We start from the raw sequence: 12376 nt of genomic DNA on the forward strand, positions 1-12376 counted from the left end.
CAAAAGTTGCAGTCAGATCTTGTTTCAGAACCAGAGTCGGTTGGAAATAGAAGTATAAAACATTCATAAATCTTACACGTCAGGATAACAGCCAGTCTTTTAGAGGCCAGACACTTAAGGGGCCCAACTATCATCAGGTGACCAATAAAACCACAACAGCAGAAACTGCAGTACCTGAGAAAATGTGACTCTACAATGATGAAAACATAATGAAAATATTGTAACCATACACCTTAGACAACAAGAGCTTGAGTTAGATAATTAAAAAACTGTAGTACCCCAATTCTTAATTACAAGTCATCTTCTCATATTGTGAAGTAGCTTATAAGAGGAACAGAAGAACAATTTACTCTCCAAGTTCTTCATCTTTCAAGAGAGAGGGGGAGACCTGAACTATCCTGATTTATTTTTTAAATCAAGAATCACTACAGTCCTCATCTCAGAGTGTTACACAACAAGTCTTCTAACAAATGACTCTGCTCAGGTGTTAATTAGTCAAACAATGCATTACTATTGAAAAAGCAATTAAGAATGCATTACTTTTTTGAGTAATGAGTATTGAAAACCAAAGACAAATCGCTATAATGAATATTACCGCGATTTGTCATTAAGGTACCCTCATTAGTGCACATACCATTACAGGTGTAAGCCATAGCTTTATGATACTTAAAAAGTCAAGCTTGTTTGCACAGTAAGTAATATGCTTTTTTTTAATGGAAACAAGGCAATTAAAACAACAAAAGATTTCCTCTTAAAGTCTATTAATTGTAAAAACAATAGTCACACAGTCTTTTATCTTAAAGACAGGTATAGATCCAGCTGAATTAGGTTAAAAACACAAGGTTAAATAAAGCCTCATATTATGATGCACAATGCTGTAATATTGCTTTATCTTATGTTTTTTTTTTTTAGCTTGAGCAATGCATGTTCTCCTTCTCCGACTAGTCAGAAATGCACATAGGCATGTCTGTTGGGAGACACCGAGTTTTAAAAAGGTTGAGTCATTGTTACTGATCATCCACTCCAATGTCACCACAGATTTATTTGGATCATTTTGCACCACGGGATACAAAAGGTCTTATTCATTGCACCTTTGAACCTCCCAGGTTTAATTTGATTTTGAAGATAATTGCTTTTCTGCAGGTACCACTGCAGGCCCTGTGCTGTGATACCCAGCAATTAGTATGGCCCAATCCCGTCCCGTCTATTTGATTCAAACTGACCATTTGACTCAAACACTTTAATTAGGACAAGAACAGCTATTCCAAGCTCTGAAATCACCATATTCCTCCAAGGAATCATTCCCTGAGGTCTTTTTTAAACCTCTAGATGTAATATTCCTTTAGGGGTATTTTTTTTTTGGTTGCTTGTGCAGTCTCTTTCTAAAATGTATTATACAATACATCATTTTCATAAGAACTAAAACAATATGTAAAATCCAATGCAGTGACTTACGCTTGCTGACAGTGCGAATATCACTTACTGGTTTCTTTTAAGTCTTAACAGTCGTCGCGCTTTGTGTTTCAGACACTTACCGAAGACATTAGACAAGCTCTTTTCTAGTCCTTTACCACACACACACTCACTCACACACATACACATCATGCACACTCACCCCTTGCACTTCATTGAGCATCTGCCTCAGTCAGCACCAGGGGGAGTTGTGAGGTCAGTAATAATAAGAGGTGATAGAGTGAGGATAGAAGGTGCCTTATTACAAACAAGTGTAGATGCACTTTGAACCGATGCCAGAGCTGCAGAAAAGGTTCGTTTGTTGACAAAATCCTTCTGCATGTTATAGGATCACACAAGGCAAACTGAAGTCTGTTAAATCAAATGTATTCACAAGAAAAGAGATCTAAATGTCTAAGGTGTAGTTAATAATAATAACTAGAATCAGTGGCCTTTAGATGGGCAATGCAATACATAATTACTTGTATGTGAGAGGCCTACAGGGAATGTGGGATCACTCGACTCTGCAGTTCAGCGTCTTTCAGCTCTTTGTTTCAGTTTCACTGCCCGCAACTTAATGGTGTTGGTTCACTTTCACTGCTCTCATCAGTGATGCATTCAGCTGCAGCAGGAAGCTATTTTCAGCAAATAAGCTAATAATAACTCACCGTATGTTACTTGTCCATTACCAAACTGCAGACTGACAAACACAGTGGAGCATTTAGCAGCTAAAGAGCCGTGTTTCTCTCGGGACTTGGCAGAGATGAAATTAGAGCACAAAGGAGAGTGAATATTGGTGCTACATTCATCAGGTGAACACAAACTTAAACGTCCAGTGAATGTTTATGGTGTCCAGTGTCTGCTAGATGTATAACTAACCAGCTGTTTCCTAGGTTTGCCCAATCAGCCTCATGTGATATTATGTAAATGTTGTGTTAAGAGCAGCCAAAGATGCCACAGCCAGTTATTCAATCTGTCTGAAGGTAAAAAGTTCCTCTGTGTTCTTTGAAAATCTGATTTTTAGCGGTCGGCCTCTGAGAGGAATTTGTGACATCACAACTTGTTTTGAAGTCAATCCTGGTCCAATATTAAATTTACACAAATATGATGTGGAAACTTGCGTCCAGTGCACAAACAGACATCTTGTGTCCAGCTTTTAAATGTCTGAAATAAATTTGCTTATTCATAGACTGGAATTTTTAATAAGGGGGAAGAAAAAGATATAACTTTAAAACTGAGTGTGGGACTTTTGTCTCCCTCTTCTGGCAGTGAGAGTAATTACAAAAACACTGTTGACATGCTCACATCATCGGTTCCGCTGTAGCCTTCGGCGTTGCTACTTCTGCAGCTTTAAAACAGTGATAAATTGTTTTTTTGTTACAGGGAGATTTACCTGGCGGTGATAGGCTTAATCTGCATTGTGTCAATTCATTGGCAATGACTTGAATGTAACAGATGTTCATTTATATGTAGAAGTGCTGCACTGCAGGTTTAAGGATTTTAAGTAGGTAATTATGCTTTTTTTGTGTGGAAAAGCCGCATCAGACACACATTATTGTTCCAAGCAGAGTATTTTTATATTTCTTAGTATATGTGTGGAGGGGATCTTTAATTTGGACGAGATAATTCTGTAAAAAGAAAACACAATATGATCACAAAGCAACACTGAAAATCAGTTAACTATAATATTTGAATGATCACACAGCCCTGCATTAACATATTATAAAATCTAAATACATGTAATAAATCCCCAAATACCAACAATTTTAGAATATTTTCAGGACTAGGAGTGACTCAGCATGTAATACTAGAATGATGTGAAATAGTGAGAAGCAGCACAGTTTAAAAGAACACAAAAAGTTTATCATAAGATATTTAAAAGTCACAGAAACATCGAAATGCTGAGCAAAGATATAAAACAATGGACGTGGGATGGGATTAGGTGAAAATGAAAAGAGAAAGTGAAGAGACCAGGAGTCAATACTTCCACACTCAGCCTGCACACAGCAACATCCAGCACGGTCCCCACACAAAAGCCTCGTCCTTGGCGGTGCTGTGGAGGCGTTTTTGTTTTGACCCAATGTAAAGAGGGTGAAAACGTGAGCGTGTTCAGGGCCTCTGTGAGGGTTTTTTTTTTTTTTTTTGTTTGTGCATGCGACACAATGATTTTTAAAGGGGTAGCAGCAAATGAAGCGGCAGAAAAGGTAGGGCAAGGTGTGACTGAGCAGGTTTTGAGGATGCCGCCTGTCCCGTTATGGCAGCGTTTACGGTGTGTTGATAAAAAGCGAGAGCCGAGAGGACTCGGTTCCAGAGCTCAAAACCAATGACCTATGACTCAAATCTGTGATGTCAGCAAGATGTATGGCGTGGAGCTGTTTTTATATGTGGTTTCATATAAAGCTTGTTTGAGCTTTTACACCCAAAGGAGCTTTTTTTATAGTAGTGCTAAGAGTTATGAACCAGAAAATCATCCTGTGTGCTGAAACCATCACGTCGTCCATCATTTCCAAATTGATTCCCGGTGGACATTAATGTTACATTACAGGGCAGGCCTTCTCGTCTTATGGCTGCAAAAAAGAGATGTAAGATGTTCTCTGGTACATGTGCTTGTTCAAAAGCTTCTTTTACATTTTTAAAATGGTTGGTCAGTCAGTCTACCACTTTAGTCCAGACTGAAATATCTCACCAATTATCGGATGGATTGCAATTAAATTTTGTGCAGATGTTCATGGTCCCCAGAGGATGAATCATGAAGACTTCAGTGTTCACATTTGTGGTTTTCAGTCAAGTGTTTCAACAACTATTGGATAGATTGCAATGAAATTTAGTGCATCATGTCCTCTGATGGACTAAAAAATAACTCCAAAGACACAGTTTTAATACAAACTGATTACACAACAATTTGATCCAAGTTGGACTTTTTGTCAGGCCAAAATGTTTTAAAGAATAAATCCCACACCCTTATATAAAAGACACTGTCCTCCAAAGAAAAACAACACAATATGTCATAATGTCAGCTGACAAAAATGACATATAATTGCATTTCAGTGACAGGTGCCATTTAGACGCAGTAGTAATTATGACCCGGAGCAGTGGCACAGTCCAGATGACATTAATAGCTATAGGGTGACATTCAGGGAAGGAGGGGGTGGATGGAGGTATTAACCCAACTGTGGACTTTGCCACAGGAGACTGATGTTTGTTTCCTATTTCAAACCATGAGTGTCACATTTCCAACAGTGATTTGTAATAGTTTTGAAAAAGTACAGACAAATGTTGCTGTCCTGCTGATTACCATCAATAGAAAACGCCCTTATGTGTCGTTCTGGAGCGCACACGGTCAAACAATGTATGTAGTGGTTTAATTTGGAGGACTTGTTGATATATATATGCACACACACACACACACACACACACACACACACACCCATATAGGCTGGCAGGCTCTATGGTGGCAGGTGCGATTAATCATCCAACCTGCCCAGGTTGATAAACAGCTCAAATCAATCAACAGTTATTTCAACATTCAAAAAAGGTAGGCAGATGACATCAGCATTATAAATAATAGTCAAAATATCACTATAGTTCAAGCAGGAGAAAAAAAGGACATTTAAAAGTTTTACAGAATCTTTGAGAATAAATATCTAAATTGAAATAATCACAGCAGCAAAATCTCCACACATAATTATTATTATTATTATTATTATTATTATTATTATTATTATTATTATTATTCTAATGACGTACACAAACGTTTGGGTATAATGGGAGATAATGAGAGGTTATGCTTAAATGAATCTGAACATTCATTTGCAAAATGTGTTTTATCTTATATTATCGATTTAGGCCTCTTGGTGTTAAAATTTGAAGAGTAAAGATATAAAAGCCCATTTGGAGAAGGAGGTGGGTTCATATCACTTCCTCTTATTATGCGAGACCTAACACCTTTGATTACAAAGTTGATTTTTCTACCAAAAACTGATTCTTGTCTGCGGGAGTGCACACAGCCTGTTAAAACTTTATCGTCCAGTTTAATACATTTATATACGTTTACAGCTCATAACGTGCAAATACACATAACTTTATGTCCGTGCTAATAGCAAAGGTATGTCTTGAAGTGTCTGCAGTTCATAGCGTAATCAGCCATGACATTTACGAGATTACAGTCAGTACTATAGTTTTGTTTCCAAAGTTTGTACGTGTTATGTCTGATGTCCTTGATCCTATATATGGAAACTAGACTGTAATTAACATGATTTATGGATAGGTTATATATACAATAAAGAAATTATCTCTTCTGCAATTATCCAGATGCCTCTGCATTATTTTACATGCTGTGTGCCAGAGATTATAACCAATCTAGTTATTTGTACCAGTTTAAATATATTCAAAGTGGCAATAGACCTACAACCCATAAAAGACAGTATTCAACTTGCCAAAAAGTGATTCATGCTCCTACTTTGGGACTGAAAGGTTGTTTCTGCATCAGAATGACTTGATTTCATGAATGGGGATGATATTTTAAAGATTATAGCTCACCCAGCCCTTTTTACGAGTTGAAATACCTTTTTAAAGGTCCAATACAACCCATAAAGTGCATTTTATAAAATATATTTTTATATAACGAAATAATTGTGGCAACAAAGTGAAGCAGAGAGGCAGTTTAAAAGAGAAGCCGTAGAAGAATATTATAAAACCTGAAAAATGTAACCCAAAAATTCAAGGTGACTGGCGGCGAGACAGTTCCTGCAGAGATTGAACTGTTTTTTTCAATCATGGTTTGGCTAAAATAAAAATCAAGTCACTAAAGCAGAAATAACATTTCAGTCCCGAGGTAAGTGGAGAAAAATTTCTTTTATGGGTTGTATTGCCATTTTGAAGAAATTTCAACTGGTGAAAAGGGCTGGGTGAGCTATAAACTTTAAAATGTAAGTTTAATGAATGAAATCAAGTCATTGGGAGGAAGAAAAAACCTTTCACTCCCAACGTAGGAGCGGGAATTATTTTTTGGCAAGTGCAAATGTGAATTTTATGGGTTGTATTGCTGCTTTAAAGAAATTTCAACTGGTTAAAAAAAGGGCTGGTTGAGCTATAATCTTTAAAATGCAATCCTCATGACTGAAATCAAGTCATTTGGAGGCAGAAACAACCTTTCAGTCCCAGGGTAGGAGCTGGAATCACTTTTTGGCAAGTGGAAAACGGCCTTTTATAGCTTGTAGGCCTATTGCCACTTTGAATAAATTTGAACTGATAAAAAAGGACTGGATTGGTTAAAATTTCGGGCACAGAGTGGGTAAAATAATGCAGAGTCGTAAGTCGTAATTACAAGAGATAATTTCTTTATTGTATACATAACCCATACATAAATCATCTTAATTACAGTCTAGTTTCCAAATATAGGCCTAAACAAGGATATTAGACATACCAAACACGTACAAACCTTGGAAACAGCACTAAAGGAGATTATTTTTCTCCTTTATACTTGCTGAAACACAAATTATTTTAGGTACATATTATTTGAAATGATCTTGAAAGTCTTAAAGCTGGAGTGTTGGACTTTTTTCTCCCACTTCTGGCAGTGAGAGCAATTACAAAAACACAATTGACGTGAGTTTATGTCATAGGCTCAGCTGTGGCTTTGCAGGTCTAAAACAGTGGATAAATTGTTTTTAACATCAAACAACTCCCGCAAAATGATTTATTTTACTGTCAGAATTCAATCCATTTGGTCAGTTAACATTTGGAAAGTCTATTCAAGCCGCACAATTAAATTATTTTAGCCTCCTTCATATTTGCAGAAGTTAGCTGCTCGGCCAGCATTAGTCTGCATTCATGTATTCTTCTATATATATATTCTGCAGCGCAAGACTGTCGAACCCAACACCAGATTAAAAACTCTATACTGTCAAATACAGAGAGATTAACCTGGTGGTGACCGGCCTAATCGGCATCGTGTGAACTTGTTTGTTGAGTGCTTGAATTTAACGTCCGTTCATTCATATGTAAGAGTTCCCCTCTGCAGGTTTAACTGCCTTTTCCAGTCTCCACATTGAGTATAATTAAGGTACTCGTGTAATTAGCACATCAATGCAGAGCATTCAATTTCATATCTAATAAACCAATTTTCAGTGCAGATGCGCTCATTTTAAGAGGAATTACCAGCTGTTATGCAGACCTCTCAGAAAATGACTAATGACACATGCTACTGTGAATACAACATTAATCAACTATGACTTGTGTTCATTAAGGACAAAATTCATGCTAATAGTGATATATTTCAGCTGAGACTTCCTACAGGATGTAGCACCTTAGCAGACGAGGGTGACTCTCTATAAAAGTCGTTGTTAGGCAGGTATAGCAGCATAGCAGGAACCTCAGTCCCTGGTGGCCGCAAGGGCAGACGGAGCAGCAGTTGGATGAACCATGGCTGCAGCCCAAGTAGTTATATTCTACTGTCACTGCAGACTGTCCAGCCTGTGGTGCAGTGCTTACTTTTTATTGAATGCAGCAGAATACAGAATTTCTGAAAAACAGATAGCAGCAGCCTGCAGGACATTATGCTACAGCTGTCTGAAACATAAGGGAAGCAAGCGAGGTAAAATAACATTTATCTAAGTTCTGTACTGAAGTACAACTTTGAAGTATTTGTTCATTACTCAAGTATTTTCTTTGTACATTATTTTAAACTTCTACTCTACATTTTAGATGGAAATATACGACAATTCTGAATTATTTGAATACTTCTTCTACCACCGGATGCGACCTTCATTTACACCTCATTAAACAACGAAGAAATGTCAGAGAAACATTGAAGTTATAGATTTATCATTCATACAGATAAAGAATGATAAAGAGATCCCTGCAGTGTTGATGCATATGGTTTTAGATCGTAAAGAGGAGACTGCTTAAACATCCTGTAGTGGTGGTATCACACACAAAAAACACCATGGTAGTATGTTTCTCTGTGGTGTCTCTGGATATGAATATATTGAGATGAATGGGCTGAAAGGAACAAAGATTGTCCCATTTCTCTATGAAGAAAAATGGATGCTTTCAGAATAATTTGAAAGATGGTATAATCAGATAAGAAATGGGTGTTTAAGTAGTTTGATTAAGCCCACTTAAAAACTTTTGGTTCAATCGCAATTATCCATACCTTTAAAAAAAAAACGAATTAAAATTGATCTAACAATTTAATTTGTATCTCAGGTGTGTTTATATCAGGTAAAACAGCAGAAAATGACAGAAATGTAAAATAAACAAATCTGTGATGCCTCTTAGGATGATTTCTACCTTAGGTAAAGGTGTGATACATCTCATTTAGCTTCAAAAGTGACCTGAATTCATCACTGAACTGCACCCATACAGACAATGACACGTCTTATTAACATTAACACACTGGAAAAAAAGATAAAACTCTATAAATCACTGAAGAGGGAACATCACAAATGAATTACTGACGCCTGTGTCAGTGTTTTCCATCTCATTGTGGGGGCAGATATGTTTATATTTCTGCAGTCCCTCTAAGCCTTTCACTCATGTTATCTAAACCAGATTTCTGAAGATACCGACACGCTCCTCCTCATGTGTAGGAGGAAAGGCCTTGAGCCACGGGCCTTCCCTGATCTGTCGAGGGAAAGAGAAGGAGCATTTTACTTCTTAAGTCTAAACAGTTAGGAAAAACAGCACCAAACCGAGGCTGAATAGATTAAAAGGATTTAGGAGGAGCCCTATTTAAGTCAGAGGGAGAACAGTCGCAGGTCGAGAGCTGTTACAGATGTTTAGAGGTTAACAGGAGAAACAAGACGAACAACTTCCAAAGCAACAAATCTCTACAGGTACGTTTGTATTATTAAAGATTTATATATATGACATGCAAAGTGCTGAAAATGTAATTATTATTCTGTTTTAAAATGTCAAAAACATAATGAGCATTTGCATGCATTTGCAATGCATTTTTGTTAAAATATGTAATTTTAAGGTGATATTTTAAAAGTTTATGTCTCTGTAATGATAATTCAGTGATATCTTGAAAAAGCTGCATAGATGAGTAAAATTTGAATATATTTGAGATCTGATTTTTTCTAGTTTTCAGAAGAAAACTTTGATATGAAAATTCTGGTGAAAACGATGCAAATGAGAACTTCCTATTCCTTTTATGCCTCTGATCACTTTTTTCTGTTGGTTTTTTTAAAGGATTTTTCAAACACGCACATTTTAATAGCATAGTGAGGATATCATATCAAGATGTTCGATCGCCTCAATTATTCAGTCTGGACAGAGATGTCTGAATTTTTAAGTTGCCTCACAGCTCACAGTGAGGAAGCCAAACGAGTCAGTCGCTTACTTCCTATACTCAGATAATTGGGGGTTTATTTATCTTTCTCTGAGATTTCTTCCATCGCTCCATAAAAAGAGAACAGAAACATCTCTTTTCAAAAACAGTGTCCTCGTTACTTCGGATGATTCACAGAATACACAAGATTTTTCGTCAAAGTTCCTTCTTGACCTTCTGAAAAGACAAAATCTTAACCCAATCTTAGCTGTGAGATGTGGTAGTAAATGCCAGAAAAAAAAAGCAAATAAGTGGATCTTGAGTTAATATTATTGTGTCCATGTATTTCTTGAAAAACTGTTCATACTAAAGTCTGTGGATTATCCAGAGGAGTCACGATATATTCTTAATGATGTGAGCACCACAAACAAAACTCCAGTCACCTTTTGTTCTGTTGGGATGGCGGCAGAGGCGAGAAACATGTTGGTTTAGTCATTAATGGGGACCAATCCTTTAAGTCCTGATAAGAACCAGTAGTGTGATGAATATGTTTCAGTTGATAGCAAGACTGGGAACAAATATTTTGGTTATCCATTCTAAATATCCATTCGTTTATTATGTGTTTTTAACTAAAATATATCTTGTTGATATATTTCATTAATAGATCGTATTCTATTCTACAACACTGTACTCTACAACAATAATAACTGTAATCATAGTTTAGATACAGAGATTTCCAGCTGTTAGACAAACCAGAGATCATTTTGAGAATGTGTTAGCAGAGGTGTTTCAAGCAGATGCAAATTTATGGAGGCATAAAGATTAAGCTAAAAATATGTTCTGTTGATCTAAATCCAGCATCAAACATTGATACCTGAGTGGTTAAATCACCGAAAAGCTATAAATAGTCTCTAAACGATCACACTGTGCCACACGTTGATACTCCCCTCTCAGATCCTCTCTGACATGCTTCAGTATCTGATGCAAGGCCTGATCCCCTCTTGTGGCAGGCGTCTGAGCTGCACCCGGCAGAGGATGCAGCTGGTTGTCATGGTAGCAGTGCTGGCGATGGCGGGGGTGGGGCAGGGCTGCAGCTTTGAGTGCCATCCAAAGAACGTCAGCATCCCCGTGGAGAGCTGTGGCAGCACCGAGTTCATCATCACCACCATATGTGAAGGACAGTGTTACCACAGGGTAAAGTTGAAAAGTCTAAATCGGGTTGCACCCTTGGTCATTTGTGAGCCATCATGATGTGTATTTATTCTGCTTGAGATCATGTGCATGCTATGTTCAGCTGTAGTGTCACAATCCAATATGTGTACAACAGTTATTCGACTGTCAGTTAAGGTTTATGCCTGGATTAGAGGATAAATCAGTACATTTTTGACCATGGAAATTACAGATATGTGTGCAACTTATTTAACCTATTTTACAAAGACACTATCAATGCTGTCAAACAGGCTTGGTGGATGTCTTTGCAGAGAAAGTAGAATAACGATAGATTAGCTCTCTACCCTAAAGTCCACCACACACTGTCATTGTTTCTCTGATACAGTACAGAAACCAGGTGCAGCGTCTGAGTCTGACTGCATATTGTTAGCATAACATCTGATTAATTCATGGACAAAGCTGAGGCCCCTGCTAAAGTTGGCAAATTACTGGAATTAAAGGATAAATCTGTACGTTTTTGGCCACGTAATTTACAGATATTTATGCAGCTTATATTTCTGATTCATGATGGGTTTTTAAAAAAGGTCACTTTTTACACTTATTAGATGATCAGAGTTAAAAATGTAGACCAGTTTAAAAAAAAGAAGTAATATGAATAATGTTGTTGAGGAAAGTCCAGAAACTCGTCAACTGAGAAACATGGTCTGATGTAAAAAAAAAGTTGAAATTTAGCAAAGTTAAATCAGTGAACCTGCTTCACTGATTTAAACACACCACATGTTTTACTCTGGCATTTATAGAAGAAAACATACCTAATTATTTCATTTTGTGGTTGTCAAGTATTAATTAAAAGACTTATCAATCAGTTGGATAGTTACAGCAACAGTCTCCATTTGAGTCTAACATTGTCTCTTTGAGTTTTTTCTTTCTTTTCATTATTTTCGGGTATCAAAAAACACTGTCTCACATGGAGAACTGAATATATTGTAACTTTTGTTCCCTATGATAAGTTTTTGGTGTTGATTACAGGATCCCGTCTACGGCCAAGAAGAACAGCAGATCTGTAGTGGTGACTGGTTCTATGATGTGAAACACTTTGACGGCTGTCCAGTGGGAGTCACTTACCCTGTGGCCAGACACTGTGCGTGCACTGCATGTAACACAGGAAACACGTACTGCGGACGCCTTCCTGGATACATACCCAGCTGTCCATCCTTTTAAACAACCCCATTGTCCCTTCTTGTTGCATTTGGATCAGAAATAAACAGGTATCATTTAACGGTTTGAGAGTTTTGTTTTTCTTCATATATTAGGTTTGATATTTGTTCTTTTATCTTAAAAATCTCTAATAAAATCAATCAAAGTGTAAAGCAAAGGAACAGCTGTTCTCAATCAAAATGGCTAGTCAGTTAAATAATGCTGCAACAATTTATCAACACAGAGGACTTCAAAAGTTAATGAAGAAGAAATCATCTGTAG

At 37.0% G+C, this 12376-nt stretch overlaps 1 protein-coding gene across 1 annotated transcript; it reads left to right on the forward strand.

Annotated features, from left to right (window-relative positions):
• Positions 1-2236: 2236 nt before the first annotated feature.
• LOC133983736 (gonadotropin subunit beta-1-like) lies at positions 2237-12160 on the forward strand. Its single transcript, XM_062423290.1, has 3 exons — positions 2237-2264; positions 10738-10921; positions 11927-12160. The coding sequence occupies exons 2-3, from the start codon at positions 10763-10765 to the stop codon at positions 12116-12118; spliced, it is 351 nt and encodes a 116-aa protein (XP_062279274.1). The 5' UTR covers positions 2237-2264; positions 10738-10762; the 3' UTR covers positions 12119-12160.
• Positions 12161-12376: the final 216 nt, after the last annotated feature.

Source organism: Scomber scombrus, chromosome 1, assembly GCF_963691925.1.
Source record: "Scomber scombrus chromosome 1, fScoSco1.1, whole genome shotgun sequence".
NCBI lineage: Eukaryota > Metazoa > Chordata > Actinopteri > Scombriformes > Scombridae > Scomber > Scomber scombrus.

Bases quoted from the DNA above. Each gene is read 5' to 3' on its own strand.
- LOC133983736 (XM_062423290.1), top strand. From the start codon at position 10,763: ATGCAGCTGGTTGTCATGGTAGCAGTGCTGGCGATGGCGGGGGTGGGG. The intron at 10,922-11,926 runs GTAAAGTTGAAA...TGTTGATTACAG, and splicing joins AAGGACAGTGTTACCACAGG to GATCCCGTCTACGGCCAAGA.